The sequence below is a fragment of the Bos indicus genome, chromosome 18, assembly GCF_029378745.1.
Source record: "Bos indicus isolate NIAB-ARS_2022 breed Sahiwal x Tharparkar chromosome 18, NIAB-ARS_B.indTharparkar_mat_pri_1.0, whole genome shotgun sequence".
In the NCBI taxonomy this organism is placed as follows: domain Eukaryota; kingdom Metazoa; phylum Chordata; class Mammalia; order Artiodactyla; family Bovidae; genus Bos; species Bos indicus.
Window position 1 is genome coordinate 56,105,213 of NC_091777.1, and position 17,382 is coordinate 56,122,594.

Consider the following 17,382-nt stretch of genomic DNA (forward strand, 5'->3'; position numbering starts at 1 on the left):
GAAGATAACACGTCCAAATTCAAACAACCAGATCTTTCTACTCCCCTGAAAAGCGATTGGTTTGGAGATGCACATGTAGCCTAGGGAAGACTAGAACTGAAAGTTTTTTTCCACAAATAGCCATCCAGGGGACAGTAAGGCCAAAGTGCAGAGGCCAGAGTCCCTAGTAGAAACATGGTCTGAACTAGTGTTGTCCAACAGAACTTTTTGCAATGATGGAAATGTACTCTATCTGTGCTATCCAATAGGGTAGCCATGGGCCACATGTGGCCACCCTTGCATATGACTAGTGCTACTGAGGAATTTAAATAGCCACATATGGTTCATGGCTACCCTACAGGCCCTTTTTCCAGTGACAGCCCCTTTCTGCCAAAGAGCTTGAGCCAACTTTGGCACTTAAAAGTTGAGTCTAAAACAAGAGGTGCCTTTGAAATAACAGTGGAATCCAATGGCAAGCCAAATCTCTAAGACAGCAGAGTGAGACAAGGGAACAGGGACCCAGCCTTGGGCAGGGGGAGGAATAGGAGTAAAGAGGAGGGCGGGGCCAGGATTCAGGTCCACCAAGCCCTCACATCAGAATAGACCTGAGATTCTTAAATATATATGTATTTTTTCATCTCTGGACACACTTCAATCACACCCCTTCTGCCTTCCGCTCCCAACTGCAAACCAAGTGCAGCAGACACAACACAGCACACATAAGGGGCCCCTCTCTTTCACCAAAGCTGGGGACAGGGCACAGCTTGGGGATGGAAGAGCCTCGAGGTGAGGTAAATATGGAGGTTCTAGAATCCAGTGGGCTGAGTTCTAGATCTAGGGGATGGGACCAGGATGCAGCACAGAGGCGGGGTTCTAGAATCAGCAGCTGGGACCCAGAACCCAGTGGTTTCATGGTGGGTCTAGCGGTTGAGGGTTGTTTGGGGGAGGGTGCAGGAGAAGACAGCCAGTTGTCCTCAACAGAGGGATTCCCTGGAAGCCACAGGAGTCTAGAGATATGGGGGAATTCAGATTCAGGGAAGGAGGAGTAGGGTCTGGTCCAGAAAAGGCCAGAAAGGCATCTAGACCAAGACAGTGTTCTCCAGTAGGAATGAGAAGCCAAGTGGTTCTGCCCCCACTTGCTTGGCCAAAGTGCAGAGGAAGAAGGGAGTTGGGGTGGAGGGATCCTCCAGGCAGAGTTGGACACCCCAGGGAGGGCTCCCTCAGAGTAAACAGGACTGCACTGGCCTGGAGCTCGAGTTCTGGAGCTGAAATAGAGAACCTGCACTCAGTTAAGTCCCTGAAAGGGCGCCAGCTCTGGACTTGATTGTCTCACTAGCAGAGACGGCACATGGTTTCTAGTGCTCAGTGGCGTCCTGGCCAGGCCTGCACGTGGCAGACTCTGTATGCTGTAGAATTAGTAAGCGCAAGGGATTCTAGGAGCCCCAGCATAAAAGGCAACAGAGCAGGTTTCTGAAAACCTCTGGCACCACGGCAGGGCAATGGCAGATCCCTGGCCTCTGGGACGGCCCGGGGGGGAACTCCAGGGCACAATAAAGGCACAGTGTTGTGGATACTGGAGTGTTGGGGATTCCAAGAGCGGGGCTAGAGGGGCTGGAGTGTATGGCGGAGGAGGCGGGGTTGTGGACCCCACAGAGGGTTGAAGATCTGGAGTGAAGTTTTGAGACAGCGCCATTCCACATCCATTCTCTGGATAAGGGAGGCAGGGTTGGCGGGGCGGGGGGCGGGAAGGGATAGTGTGGGGTTGGGGATTTAGTTGCGTTCCTCGCCCAGGGAGCTGGCGGGGCTAAGGGGTTCGCTGGGGGTGCTGACTGAGCTGGAGGGCGCTGTGTCCACAGACCCACGCTTGCTCCCGGTGGAAGAGGTGCAGGAGGCGCGGCGTGGCCACTCGGGGGCGCGGATGTTGCGCCGGTCCTTGGCGGCCTCCTCGTCCTCGTCGTAGCGCTCGTCATCTTCATCAGGTGGTAAGTCCCGGGGTTCCTCCTCATCCTCGCTTTGGTGCGGGCTGGAGTGTCGCGACAGCGAGGGTGATGGTGGCACTGAGGCTGGCCGTGGGTAGCGGTAGCCCTGGGTCTGTGTACGGAGGTGTGGCCACAAACCGCAGAGTGAGCAGAGGCCCCCTAGAGCCAGCCTGGGCGTCCAACGTCCCAGTCGCAACGAGGCCTTGCGATTCCAGGAGGGACACCCCACCTCACCCCCTCAACCCCCTTTCTAGCTCCTGGCCCACCAGAGGGACCTCCGGATCCACTTACCGCGTCAGCCTCGTGAGGCTCGTAGGTGAAGTATTCTGGAAAGGCCTTGGCCAGCGCCATGTGGCGCGCTGACATGTAGTACTTGTTGGAGGAAAAGAAGTGGGGTGGGCATCAGGGGGCAGGAGCAGACCCCGCCCCCGAGATTTGGCGGCGGGGCGAGTCCTGGCTACACCTTCAATCAGATCAGCACACGCCACGGTGATTTCCATTTAACCTCTAGGCCAATCACGACCGAGGCTCCACCCCTTATGTAGATAAGCAAGGCTGTGAATGGACAGACTCTGAGCCACACCCACTAAGAGGGTCGGGATTCTCCAGGTACATCTTTGGCCACACCCTTATGCAAATAGAGAACTTCCAACCCAGGTATCTTCTGGATGATAGTTTCTTAAAGGGACAGCAAGCGTTACAAAAAAGAGAGCGTGCCCTTTGTGTCAGCTTTCGAGGCTTGGGGAATCAGACACCCAGAGCCGGAAGTGACTGATTCACCGGCAGAGGACAGGGAGGGGAGTTATACCCGGCCTAGGTATTTCCAGTCCAGAAGGTCAGAGAGGCGCTCCGTTCGGTTCCGCTGGATAATGCGCTGCCTTCGGCTCTGCTGGCAGAAACTGTAGAGGAAGGAGGTGAGCTGCGAGCAGGAATCATCCAGACTGCGGAATCGCCGGTCCAGAATGTAGATACCTGTCGGGGCCAGGACGGGGGGTCTCAGAGAACAGACTGAAAACCTTCATTCTCTCTGGGACTCTGCGAGCACCAGGAGGCCTCCCTCCCACTGGGACTAAGGAGTCCACTCCCTCCTTTTAGTGGCCCAAGAGTCCACGCCCCTCTTTCCCAGGATTCAAATATTTCGGCTCTCAGTCCGGACGCTGACCGTAAGCTGAGGGGTCTGCGATGTGTTCCTCCATGAAGCAGCCGAATCCGGAGAGGTTGGTGGAGACACTGGGGATACCCATTACCGTGCATTCAGCTGCGGGAAGGTGTGAGAAAGGTCTGCTTACTTTCCGTCTTTACAGTATTGTCTTCAGATCAGATCAAATCAGTCGCTCAGTCGTGTCCGACTCTTTGCGACCCCATGAATTGCAGCACGCCAGGCCTCCCTGTCCATCACCAACTCCCAGAGTTCACTCAGACTCACGTCCATCGAGTCAGTGATGCCATCCAGCCATCTCATCCTCTGTCGTCCCCTTCTCCTCCTGCCCCCAATCCCTCCCAGCATCAGAGTCTTTTCCAATGAGTCAACTCTTAAATCCCAATAAAAGCTTCAATGGCGCCCTCTACTGGAGCCTTTAATAAGTGCCGGGCGCTGTGCTGAGTAAATCAGAAGCCAGAAAAATCAAGCTGTGCATTAGCCCACGAGTGATAGTCCCTATTTCTTAGAGGAGACGCTAAGAGGTCCAGAAAAGGGAATTCACTTGTCCAAGGGCTCAGGGTAAGAAAAAGTCTATAATTGGGCAATAAAGATGCTAATTTATTGAGCCCGGTACTCTGGGCCAGTGTCGACCATTTTAACGAATCCTTAAAACTTGTAAGATACTTTGTTGTGCCAGGTTACACTGTTTTGGTTTTCATAACTTCATAGTCTGTTTTGTTGTTGTTGTTGTTTGTTTGTTTTGCTTTTTTTTTTTGGCCACACTGTGTGGAATGTGGGATCTTAGTTCCCCAACCAGAGATGGAGCCCATGCCCCCTGCATAGGGAGCCAGGAACCTCAATCACTGGACCACCACAGAAGTCCCCATAGTCTGTTTTGATAGGAGGTAAGATAAGATCTCTCATTATTACTAACCCTGTGTGCAGAGCACCTTCTATACCTCATTTACTACCTTAAAATAATGCTGAGAAATGCTTCAAGGAGTTTATTATACTTCCTATGTGTTTCTAAAAATATCTGTAAGCTGCAAAAGTAGGCACTACATATGACAAGGCTTATTAAAAAAAAAAAAATAGAGGCTAGAGGTAGCACTTCTAGCTCAGTGGCTAAAGAATCTGCCTGCAATGGAGGAGACCTGGGTTCAATTCCTTAGTCGGGAAGATCTCCTGAAGAAGGAAATGGCAACCCACTGAAGTATTCTTGCCTGGGGAATCCCACGGACAGAGGATCCTGGCAGGCTACAGTCCATGGAGTCGCAAAGAGTCGGACACAACTTAGTGACTAAACCACCATCACCATGGGAAAAATAGGGTTGGGGCTGGTCACATCGTTCTAACCGTGGATGAAAACGAAACTGGCAAGTTTCCTAATCATCACACAAGTACTGTTTAAAAGATCTGTCAAATTACTCATCACTGAAGAAATACTACAGCAAATGTGGTATTTATTTACCCTTAAAAACATAGGAAAGTAGCTGGATTGTTAGCAAACTGTGCATTTAAGCTGTTGCTGTTTGCGGAAACCAAACAGTAGCAAACAGAGAAATCACGTGTGAACTCTGACATCAGCCCTCTAGTTACTCATCACATGAGCTGCTGTGTCACAGAAACACATGAACAGACTGTTCCCATTGTTCCTCTTTCGCAAGGGTGGAGCTTGGAGCTCAGGGAGGGCGAGTCCCTTGGCTCAGGATCATGCCAGATGCTGAACTCACCTGGTGTGTAGCCCCAAGGCTCATAGTAGGAGGGGAAGACCCCAAGGTGGCAGCCACGGACAAATTCCTCATAGTCCACAGGGAGCAGAGGGCTCGTAGAAGACAGGAACTCCGGGTGAAAAATCACCTGGCAGCGAAAAACAAGGGCTCAACCTGAGCACCCTATTTAGCTCCTCCCTGGGTGGAGGGAGCTCCCAGGGTGCTCTCTGGGTGGCTCAGAGAGGATGCAAGACTTGACCAAACCCACACAAGTCAGTGTCAGGACAAAGATAGGAATCCAAGGCTGTCTGCCTCGGAAGCAAAGGTTCTTTCTAAACTCTGCAATCCTTTCATAAACTAGGGTAGATTGGGAACATGAGGGCCAGGCTCCATCCCTCATATCACACCCCTTCCTCCTAAACCACTCCCCCCGACTTTGCTCAACCCCACCCTGGCCAGTGCGCTCACCTTGACTCTGTCAGCACTACTATTAAAGAGGCCGATTCGGCGGATGGTTGTCAAGATGGGGTCTGAGGAGTCATCCAGCATATTGTGGGTGCACACAGGAGGGAAAGATTGCCGCTGTAGGGGCCACAAGTTGGGGTGTGGGGTCAGGCAAGGGCCCAGAGGGCTCCCTCCTTCCCCATGAGCCATGCTGATCCTGGGGATCTAAGGGGACCACAATTCTCACCAGGTTGTGGAGCAACAAACCCAGGAGATTACCAGGAGTTGTAGATTTCCTACTTGGCTCTATCTGTAAAGGTTTTCATTTCCTTTTAACCACCATGAGCTGAAAAGAAACTATAATCTTCAGCTGTCTTTGAGGCCGAGCCAGGGTTAACATGCCTCACAGAATACAGGGAATTGTAGCTAAACTTGTTCTGTACTCTGGGCTGTCACCAAAGAAACCCAAATGGATTGTAACTCCCAGCAATTGATGGGTGCAGAGACTGTGCCTTTCAGGGGCTGCTTGCTGGGAGTTACAGTTTTCTTATGAAAATCCTGGATCTCCTCTCCACCTCCACCCTCAAAAGCCCACTCTCAAAAGAAACCACAGTTCCCACGAGTCACTAGAGGAAGACAGAGCTAGTGCAATAGCAGTCCCAGAGACTGCTGGGATGTATAGTTCTTTGCAGCTGTCCCATCATTCCTCTCATTAAAATATCTACTCCTCCTCAGTTTACTGACTCCAGGAGCCCAGGAAACTACAACTCCCAGCAGCCTCATGGCAGAAACATCCTCAGTGAGGCCAACTGCCTAAGGAACTTTTGGAAATTTTAGTTTGGCCAAAAACAGGTCACACCTTATTTGAGCAACTTGGCTGTCTTGGTTTCCATTCCCCAGGTAATGGATCACCAACACTGACCACAGATACCAAAAACCCATGACTCCAGAGAAGAAAAGAACTCTAATTCCCAGAAGTCTCTGGGGGCAGGGAGAGTCAAGGTAGCAAAAAGCCCCCAGGGGCTGCTGGGAGTTGTAGTTCTCATTCTGTGGCTGCCGATAGGCTCTAAGGGTTCCCATCCCTCTAATTAACCCCAGGTATGTAAAGAAGCTACAACTCCCAAGGCTATCTGGGAACTTAGAAACAACCAGTGGGAGAAGAAACACCAACTGCTGAGAATTTTCAGTGTTCTTCAAGGAGTGTTTCAGCTGACCCCAGTCTACCCCCAGAGGACCAACAAAACTACCACTCCCAGCAGCCTCTGGGGGAAGAGGTAGAGGTAGCATGCAGCAAAGCCCAAAGTCAGCAGGGAGTTGTAGTTCTCCTTTTGCAGTAAACTTAACAGAGCCTGACACAACTGAACAACTAACACTTTCATTATTGACTTCAGTCTATGGTCCCTTCTACCTTTTGTTCATGGAGTCCCCAAGGACTCAAAGGAATTACAACTCCCAGCAGCCTCTGTGGCAGAATAAGCTGTGGGAAAGCAGGCTACCCTAAAGGCTTCTGGGAATTGAAAATATACCAGTCAGCTCACACCCTTCTGACTTCAAAATTGATTCCTGGAATAAGGGCTTGTCGATAAAGCTGAACTCCCAGCCATCTCTGGGGTCAGAGCTAACATGGCAGTCTGCCTCAGGGGCTGCTTCTGGGAATCGCCATCTCTCGACTCGGGAGTTCAAACCATACCTGTGTGGCAAAGATAGCTCTCTTCATCATAGTGAAGTCCTCCTTGTCCAGCATCTTGTTCATGTCTGGGAGGCTCCCCCTGTAAGGCGAGCAGGGGGATGCATCTGGGCATGGGTGACGAGAGGGTTTAGAGCCCAGGAGGATGCAGGGCTGAGGGCAGGGCACTCACACCAGCAAGGATTCGTAAAGCTTCCTCCCAAACTTTTCCTTCACTGTGTTGGCCGTATCCCTGGAGGAAGCAGAGCGACAACATTACATAGAGACCAGCTGCCATTCATTGTTAGGCTTCTGGGGCAGCTGGGAAGTTGAGGTCTGAGCAGAGAGAAGCCCTGGGGATTTCTGGGCTGGAGGATGGGGACTCGGGGTATTAGGTCCTAGAAGGCTTGGTTTCCTTGTGCCTTGCATCAGCTGTGTGGCCAGGGACAGATGGGCTTCCCTCTCTGACTTCGGTGACTCATCTGTCAGATGGGGATAAAAATAGAAGCAACCTCAAAGGTTTGCAGTGCGAATTCAATGAGGTCATGACAAAAAATGCACAGTGCCCGGCACACAGTGAACCTTCCAGAAATGTCAGCTATTATTAGGATTTGTGCTAGCGATCCTAAGCCCCATTTTATTAAAAGGGAAAATTACGTTCTGAGAGGGGAAAATGTATGGACACAGGTAAAGCTACCCAAGTGCCACCCTACAATGTCATTGACATTCCTCTGTTCATGGTCCTCTCAGAGCTCTGGCTTCATTTTCTACCCCATCTCCCTAGGGCATTCTGCTCCATCCCCATTGGCTTCCTTGCTGTCTCTCAAACATGCTCCAGGGCCTTTGCACTTGCTGTTCCCTCTGCCTGAAATGCTGTTCCCCAGATATGCACAATGCTCTCTCCCTCATTTCCTCTCTTGGTCTCTACTTGCTGGTACTTTCTCACTGTGACCTATCACGACAACCCCATCTCATATCCCAGTCCTGCCTTTTTTTTTTTTTTTGGCCAGAGCACTTTCTATAGAACTTTCTAGAACGTGAACTCAATGAGGGCAGGGATTTTACCTTTCTGGTTCACAACTGTGTTCCCAATGCCTGGAACAGCACCTGGCACACAGTAGGAGCTCAAGGAATAGCCAGCCAATGGCTAGTGAGTGGGTTTTACAGCTGAAGAAACTGAGGCTTGGACTTCCCTGATGGTCCAGTGGTTAAGAATCCCCGTGCCAATGCAGGGGACACAGGTTCAATCCCTGGTCTAGGAAGATCCCACATGCCCCAGGCAACTAACCTGTGCACAACGACTGACACCACACTCTAGAGCCTGCGAGCCACAACTACTGAGGCCTGTGCACCCCAGAGCCCGTGCTCTGCAACAAGAGAAGCCACTGCAATGACATGCCTGCACACTGCAGCTCAAGAGTAGCCCCAGCTCAACATGACTAGAGAAAGCCCATGTGCAGCAACAAAGACCCAGGTGCAGCCAAAAATAAAATAAGTAATTAAAAAAAGAAAAAGAAACAGGCTTGTGCAACTAAGAGTTCACATGCGAAAGATCCCATGTGCTGCAACTAAGACTCAGGGCAGTCAAATAAATAATAAATATTAAAAGAAAAAAGAGAGCTTCCCTGATAGCTCAGTGGGTAACGAATCTGCCTGCAATGCAGGAGACCCAGGTTCAATTCCTGAGTCAGGAAGATCCCCTGGAGAAGGGAAAGGCTACCCACTCCAGTATTTTGGCCTGGAGAATTCCATGGACTGTATAGTCCATGGGGTCGCAAAGAGTCGGATATGACTGAGTGACTTTTACTTCCACGACCGTATATGACACAATGCAGGGGACACAGATTCAATCCCTGGTCCAGGAAGATTCCACATCCCATGGAGCAACTAAGCCCGAGCTCTATAACTACTGAGCCCACGCACTGAAACTAGAGAGTAACCCCTGCTCGTCACAACTAGAGAAAGCCCATGCAGAGCAATGAAGACCCAGCACAGCCAAGAAAAGGAAGGAAGAGAGAAAGGCTTGAGAGGCTGAGTGGCTGGCCTCAGGTTACAAAGCCAGCGTGGGACAGGGGCGTGAGCTGAACTCGCTGGTTGGATATCAGAGCCCTGGTCCTGCAGTCACATTCACCCTGCCTGTGACTGCAATTTCGTATGCCCCGGGGCCGGACACATCTGAAGCCAGTGATTTGCTAGGAATCAGGTCGGGGATGGGTTGATCATGTTACAGATGACAAAACTGAGACTCCGGGAGAAACGGGGGACCCAAAGCACACAGATGGGAGTGGGAGCCGCAGGAAATGCTGGGCCAAGGACTGCTGACCAAAGCTGCTTGCGCACGGCCTGGCCCTTAAGGGTTTCCACGTTGAAATTGTTGGTCCGAGCCGGCATGATGAAGAAGGCGACCACCGTCTGCTCACTGCCATTCACCTGGGGCAGAGGAAAGGGAGGGCCTTGTGTGTGTGTGTGTATGTGTGTGTGAGTGAGCATCACATGGGAGAAGGCTGAGACCACCCACCCATTTTCACCCCCCAAGACCACTAGGACCCTGCCATGTCCCTTCCTGTCAAGAATATAGGACAGAGCTACCGTCCCCACTGGGACTCTGATCTTCTTTCTGAGTCGTCCCTACACTCCCATTTTATACATAGGTTTCCCTGCCCCCACCTCCCCAGGTCTCCATTCTCCTTCTCTTTGACCCCTTGCAGCCCAGGCCTTACTCTGAGCAGATAGTTGAGCCGGGCCAAGGCCTCCAGGAAGACGTCGGCCCCCTTGTTGGAGAACTCATAGCGGCCGGCGATAAAGAAGTACAAGGTCTTGTCCAAGTTGAAGTCTAGGTGCCTAAAGAAGCCACAACCCAGGGTGAAGCCAAGACCCTCACCCACTCACCCCAGCCTCAAAACTACAAACCCCAGAAGCCACTGGGGCAAAGAACATCTTAGGACAGAGGCATCATGGGAACTCATCATGGGAACTGTGGTTCTTTTCTCCTTAGACAGGGATTTCCTTAAATACTCAGCCATTGTGCTGGTGCTCAAGAACTCAAGAGACTGAGCCCTCAGCTCTCCCCTCTATTGATCCCAGGAGTCTGGACTCCCAACCCCCTCCTCTCTCGAGACCTAAGTATCTGGCCTACATACCCATAAAAATGGCCCCGCACAAACTCCTGGATTCGAGCCTTGCTCTGAGCATGGAGGTTCTGGAACTCATGCATGGCAGAGAATTTCTTCACATTCAGTCCATTGGGGGTCACGATATCTGGGATTGGGGGAGAAGGTCCCACATTTCATTTCTTCATTTCTTCATTCAGATCAATGTGGCTGAATGAATAAATGAAGGAAAGACCCCTTTCCTTTCACAATGTTTTTGTTTCGATAGCTCCTCTGTGAGTTCCTGCAGTGACCCAATTGCCCTACCACTCAGACACCTTCTTGCCCAATATTGCTTGCTTATTTCAGAAGCCTAACCACAATTCCCATCAGCCCCTGTGAATGGCTAACTAAACAGGGAACAGATCAGCATCAAGGCTTCTGGGAGTTGTAGTTCTTTTGTTTCCCCTACACTTTGGAGAAGGAGATGGCAACCCACTCCAGTGTTCTTGCCTGGAGAATCCCAGGGACGGGGGAGCCTGGTGGGCTGCCGTCTATGGGATCACACAGAGTCGGACACGACTGAACGATTTAGCAGCAGCAGCAGCACCCTGAGCTGGGGGAATGAATCAATGTCCCCATCCTGTTTCTCTACCTTCAAGCCTCTTTTATGGCCCCAACTGTTTGCTATTGTCATAGAAATTAAACTGTATCATTGAAAAACTATAACCCCCACCAGCTGCTGGGATAAAATTCCAGGAATATAAGGAGCTGTCCAGCCAAAGGCCTTGCACCCATCAACAATAGATGCTCTAGTTTGGAAAGAATAATTGGTTCTAACACTGCTTTTCTCAAAAATAAAATGCAAGGAACTTCCTTCCTCTTTGTAAGACCAATATCTATATTAGTCAGTAAAAGAATTTTACCATTTCTGAAATTAAAGAAACTACACCTCCCATTAGTCTCTAGGGTATACAGTCAGGCAGCCTCATATTCAGGCCAGCAACTTATGGCCTTCTGGGAGTTGTAGTTCTCTGCTCTTTACAGCAAAAAAAAAAAAAAATGGTTGGTACAGGCTTTGGCACAGACTACCTCGTTTACGTCTACGGTCCCCAGGCTGTTTCCTACCTGGTTTCCTTTTGAGTAGGTGCTGAGCCTCAATGGCGGTAATCTGGGACACAGTAGTGAAGACATGAGCGCAGTGGGCTGCGGCCCGCTCCATGCAGTAGCGGTGATAGATTTGCCTCTCACCTGCTTCTTTGTCCACGTTGAACTGGGCAGGCAGAAAGGGCGATCAGGTTAGAAGGACTGGGGAAAGATAGAAGGTCCAGTCTGCAGTGTCTTGGGTGAGACGGGGGCTGAAAGCTGGACTCCTGGGTCTGAGGGTGGAGAGGACTGGGGATTTGGACTCCTGGGTCCCAGGAGAAGAGAGAACTTGATCCCCTTGGGCTTTGAAGACAGCTTTGGGCTGTCTTGTAACATTGGCAACCCCCATTTGCCACATCCCCAGCTCACATTCTCCAGGTTGTTGTAGAAGTCCACAGCCCCAGCACACAGGTATCGCCCCAGCAGCGTGGCGTGGGTGGTGAAGATGGTAGCCACGGGCAGCCGCCGGGCGCGGCACAGGCAGAGCCCGACACCTGCCAACCACTCGTGGAAGTGTGCGACCACGTGTGGTTTCTCCTCGCTCTGGGCCAGGAACTGTGGGGCAATAGAGACAGGGCCGCTGTGTCTCCATGTATTTTGTGAAGACAACCAGTGATCCCCCACGTAGATGAGGAAGCAGGAGAGCGGTAAATCTACCCCCACTACTGCACAGAGTAGGTGGTGACCTACTGTAATCCCCATCAGACAAGGATCTCTCAATCCTTGAAGCCACTGGACTACCTGACCTCATCCCCAGAGGCTGATGGGAGTTGTTTTTTTGACCAACCTTCTAAGTCCCAGCGGGGGTGATTGGAAAGACCAAAGTTTTCCCCAGGTCATGAACACAATTCTTGGAGACCCTTTATGCCAGTCAAGAGTAGACCTGTACTGAACACTTGCTGAAGGACAACTCCCAGGATGCCCTAGAAGCAGCCAGTTTATAAACTGTTTGTCCCAAGGTGTGGGGAAAGAAAAGCATCTTGAGTCTTTTAAAACCTAGAAGAGGGTCAGTAACAGGATTCCTGGTTCTCAGATAGGCTGGGGATTCCTAAACATCCGGGGCCCCATCTGAAAGCCAAGTCTAGCCCAATATATGGAGAAGGCGATGGCACCCCACTCCAGTACTCTTGCCTGGAAAATCCCATGGACAGAGGAGCCTGGTAGGCTGTTGTCCATATGGTTGCTAAGAGTCAGACACGACTGAGCGACTTCACTTTCACTTTTCACTTTCATGCATTGGAGAAGGAAATGGCAACCCACTCCAGTGTTCTTGCCTGGAGAATCCCAGGGACGGGGGAGCCTGGTGAGCTGCCGTCTATGGGGTCGCACAGAGTCGGACACGACTGAAGTGACTTAGCAGCAGCAGCAGCAGCCCAATATAGGATGAGAGAATTACAACTCCCAGAATTCCCTAGGGTGAGCCTTCCCGTCAAGCCAGCCTCCTCTAGAGCTAGGAGCTTGGAATTTCCATATTTGGAAGACTGGAGTGGATGATCTGGAGTTGAGACTGGCTCTCTGAAGAAAGAACAATCTAGGCCCCTGGATGTCCATGTTCCCAAAGATTAGATCTAATCCCTGGATTAAAGGACTACAATTCCCAGAATGCTTGGGCAGAAGAGACACCAACAACCCTCCAACCACCTGGCAACCCTCTGGCCAGGGGCTGATGGCCGTTGTAATTTGGGACCTGGGGTCAAAAGGAGTGACAGAGGCGCTGACAGTGGGGCCTACCTCACCCAGGAACCAGGTGGTGAGGAAGCCAAAAAGGACGGCGTCGTTGGCCTCCCGGTCGTACCAGGGCACCCCGATGTTGCATGTGTCCCATAGCTCCCCCTTCCAGCGCTCCAGGGCCCAGGCTGAGGCCCCCACATCGAGGAGCACCACCAGGGGGCCCCCCTCAATCAGCCAGCGCCCGAAGTACACCTGCAGAGGGAACACAGGAAGGCTTAGGGTTTTGGCCACCTGCCTCTGGTCACAGCATCTGTGTGTCTTCCATCCCCAGGCAGACGTCCAGGCTCACAGCGTGGGTTCTTCTACCTTCTTTTTCTTTATCTGCTGCTAATTTTTCACCCGTGGCCTTATTCCTCCGTTTGCTGTTAGTTATTCCTCCCACAATCTTTTCTCATCTCGGCTGTGGCATCTCTCCCCATTCCTTGCTTCATTTCTTTCTTTTCAAAATTTTTGTTTATTTTTGCCACACCACACAGCATGTGTGATCTTAGATCCTGATCAGGGATTGAACTTGTGCCCCCTGAGTGGGAAAGTCCCCCTTGCTTAGTTGCTATAACAGCTGTCGCCCTTCACTACTTATAACCTACACTGCTCATGTCCTGCCTCTGAGCCCCGTACTGCCCTGCTAATCATTTCTCCAACCCGCTGCCTTGTTTCTATGTCCGCTGCCACATTTCTCCCACCAGTCATCAAGCGGCTTTCTCCCATCAGCTTTCCTTTCTGAGGCTCACTGGCTGCTGCTTTTACCCCTTGCTGCCTTGTTTCTGATTCTTTCACCATATACCTCACCTGCTTCCTCTTTCCCCTGCTCCCAGCCCATCTTACACTCTGCAGCCTGCTTTCTAATACTGCCCGCCCACTTTCCACACCCTGGGGGCTACCACTGCGGAGTTTCTAAGCCTCCAGGTTGGATTTCTGCCCCCTGCCATGTTTCTCTGATCTGTCGGCTTCCTCCAGATTCCTGTGGCCCAGCTTCTGGGCCTGCTGCCACACCTCCATCCGGCTGAGCCACCCTACTCCTCCCAATGAGGCTTTTCCCTGATGCCCCTCCCCCTCCCAGCTGTTGTCTGCCCTTTGGCTGGGGGGGCTATTCTTAGGCCCCCAGCACGTGGACAGCAGCTGCCCTGGGGGAGGGACTGGGCCGCCCTAGGGTTCCTTAGGGACACAGCCCCTCCTGATTGGACTCCAGACCCCGTCCCAAACCAGAGGCCGTGAATGAATGAAGGCAAGCATGTACCTCTCCCTCCCAGAACCCAACCTGTCTATGCCTCAGCCCTGTTGCCTTCAGGCCTAACCTCTGTTCTCATCCTCAGTCCTCACTAGGTGCCTGGCACTCTCGCCCTCCTCTTTGTTATTTATCCCCCCTCCCCTCCTCTTTTTAATTCCCAACTCTGCCCATCTGAAATTCTGTCCCCTGGGTCTGCCTGCCTCTCTTCCTCAGTTACCCAGCTTCCTCTCTCCTTCTAGACCCTTCTCTCTAAAACATCAGGCTACCTCTCTTCCCTATCTAGACTCTATTTCCCTGTTGCTCTAATCCCTGGGCAACCGTCACTTTTGGGGACACTCAGCATGTCTCCATCGGCTATCTCGTTTGTCTACCTGCCCACCTCCCTCTGCAAGCTGTTTTAAGTAATAATGATGTGATAATAATAACCACGAAGATAATAGCTCACAGACAGTGCGAACTGCATGCCAGGACCTGGGTTGAAGACTTTTTATGAGCTATTTCATCCTCCCAAGAAATCTCTACGGTGGATGCTATCAGCAAGTTCATCAGTCAAGGTCACACAGGAGGAAGCAGAGAAGGGGAATTTTTTGTGTCTGTGAACTATTTTTAAAGTCTTTAGTGAATTTGTTACAACATTGTTTATGTTTTATGTTTTGTTTCTTTGGCAACCAAGGATGTGGGATCTTAGCTTCCTGACCAGGGATCAAACCCACAACCTCCTGCATTGGAAGGCAAAGTCTTAACCACTGGACTGCCAGGAAAGTCCCCAGAGCCGGTGAATTTGAACTTCAGGCTCCAGAACAACTGCTCCGACCTCCTGCCTCACCCCCACCCCACACCCAGCAGGTTTTATCTGTCCATCTAGCTCTTTTCCTCTCTGCATCTGAGGATCTTGGCCTCTTCCTCTTAGGACCGCCTATCAGTCTGTCTTGTACCTGCTCTCTGTGTTCATTCACCAATGTCCTAGAGCTGGGGGTTCACCCACTCACTTCGCAGAGTCCTGGATCTCTCTGAGTGTCTGTCAATCTTACCTCCTCTATGTCTGCCTGGGAAAGTACTGGGCCATCCTGAGTTTCTGTGCGGGCCTCCCTGTCTCCCTGGGGCTGCCCACCCCCTGCTCTTCCTCCTTCCGCTGCCCCCACCCCGCGCTCGGCCGGGCCATGCCCCACCTTGCAGCCCTTGCTGTTCATGGAGTCCAGCGTCCTCTTCAGGGCCGGGGTCGGGGGTTCCAGCAGCTCCACCTGGGTCCTCACGCCCTGCTCCGTGTACGGTCCCACCAGGTAGTAGTTGTCACCCCACTCGTCCCCCGTCACCTTTGCCTTCGTCTGCAGCACTGTGTAGATCCCGCCCACTGCGGACCCAAGGACATGAGAACAGGCCCCAGCTGAGGTCCACAGACCTGGGGCCTGGGAGGGGTGCGGGGGCGCAGGAGCCATGGACCTCTGGCTCAGAGGAAGAGGGAACTGGGAGCCCACACTTCAGGGTCAGAGGGAGGAGGGGAGAGGGGGTTGATGGATGGTACTCCTGGGTCGATGGGAGGAGGGGGCTGGGGTCAGGACTTGGAGGGAGAAGAGGGTTCAGGCTGGACTTCTGAGTCTAAGAGAAGAGACTGGGGGCCTTGGCTCCCAGGTGTGACAGAATTAGGGGCTGGGGCCGAGGAGGACAGAAGCTGACAAGGGTTACCAGGGCCCAAGTTCTTGAATTGCCAGCTTAAGGGAGCTGGGTTTAAATTCCGAGTCAGGCTCCAGGACACAATAAGGGAGAATCCCTCTTCATGGCCTCATTTAGGTTCCCACAGTCATCCCTAAGAAGCCAGAGCTGTCATCTCTCACCCACCAGGGACTCTGACGACCAGTTCCCCAGTTCTCTCTCCCCACAGGGGGACACAGGCACTCATGGCCCTGCCCCGCCCGTGACTCCATTCCAGACCCAGGAGTCTGGGCCTCCAGACTCCTTACCCCCTGGAGCCTGGACCCTGGCGATCCATGGCTCCGTGTTTGCAGACACCCGCAGCCCCACCACCCCCTGCCCTCTTTTCTCTCCCCAAACTCAGTAATGCAAAATCCCAGCTTCCTTCCTTCTGTGGCACTAGGATGCCTCGCTCCTGGGTTTCCAGCCCCAGCCTTCTCCAAACCAGAACATCAGGTGCTTTGGAGCCTGGGACCCAGAAATCCAGGCCCCCAGCCACTCCCATCCCAGGGCCCAACCCCTGACCAACTTAGGACTTCCCAGTCTTCCCCCAATCCAGCGCGCATGTGTCTGAAGAGGCTCCTCTACTCCTCCGAATCCGGAGCTCAGGCACTCAGAACCCTGCCATCCAGGCCCCAAAGCTCTCTCACCCTAGGAGCTAAGAATTAGGGTCTCCAGCCTCCTCACATATTTACTCTCAAATGACCAGTTCCCCAAATTCTCCCACCACGATTCGTGCATCCCATCTCCAAGTGGGCTCTCTTTCAAATCCGGAGTTACATCCCAAGATCCTTCCCCACCTAGGGCCACACTTCTGAAGTGCCAAAACCTCCTCCCCTCCCCCGCATCTCCTTCCCTATCGAGGACCCAAGTCTCTGGTCTTTTTCATTTTAACTCCCTCTCCCCTAGGACCCAGGACCTGGGTTTCCAGGCTCCTTTCATCTTATGCGACTCATCCCCTCCCTCCAGGGCCCAGGAGACAAACTCCAGCCCCTCTCCAAGGGCACAGGAGTCACAGGCTCCTTGCCCAGGACCCAGAATCATGCCATGCAGCCTCGTTCGCTGTTACTCAATATTCCGGGCCCCCATCCCCGCCTGCTCTTCTCGTCCGGCTCCCTCTGCCCGATTTGCTCACCCTTGTTGGCCACCTCCCAGGCCACCTCGAAGAGCACTGTGTTCTCCAGGTCGAATTCATCCTCCCAGTCCTCCAGTCCTGGCAGGGAGGACATGGACAAAGTGCGGTTTAGAGGCATGGCCGACGCGGTTAGAGGGCTCCCGGGGGCCACCGGTGGGGGCCCTAGAGGTGTCGAAGGAATGCACTGGGTAGGGCGCCGGGCCAGGTAGCTGGTGCCCGACGGGAAGCTCGCACCGCCCTCGGCTTCCTATTGCACGACCGCACCCCCGCCCGGAGCGGTCAGACCCGGGCTGCAAGCAGCCGCAGCGTCACTGAGCCCCCTGGGGCTCCTGCAGTGAAACCTTGCGGCCACCAGGAGGCGGCGCCCGCCCCCCGGCCAATGCCATTGGTCTGCGCCCGGGGGCGGGGCTCCCGCATCTTCTCATTGGTGGACAGTGTAGCGT

At 52.7% G+C, this 17,382-nt stretch overlaps 1 protein-coding gene across 1 annotated transcript; it reads right to left on the minus strand.

The window, feature by feature from the left end:
• Positions 1-590: 590 nt before the first annotated feature.
• GYS1 (glycogen synthase 1) lies at positions 591-17,259 on the minus strand. Its single transcript, XM_019978801.2, has 16 exons — positions 16,940-17,259; positions 15,285-15,466; positions 12,888-13,079; positions 11,526-11,711; positions 11,139-11,283; positions 10,062-10,179; positions 9,642-9,762; positions 9,245-9,351; positions 7,115-7,174; positions 6,946-7,024; positions 5,280-5,393; positions 4,833-4,959; positions 3,121-3,216; positions 2,767-2,930; positions 2,250-2,330; positions 591-2,070 (listed from the first exon to the last, which is right to left on the minus strand). Exons 1-16 carry the CDS (start codon positions 17,055-17,057, stop codon positions 1,750-1,752), a joined length of 2,211 nt encoding a protein of 736 aa, XP_019834360.2. The 5' UTR covers positions 17,058-17,259; the 3' UTR covers positions 591-1,749.
• Positions 17,260-17,382: the final 123 nt, after the last annotated feature.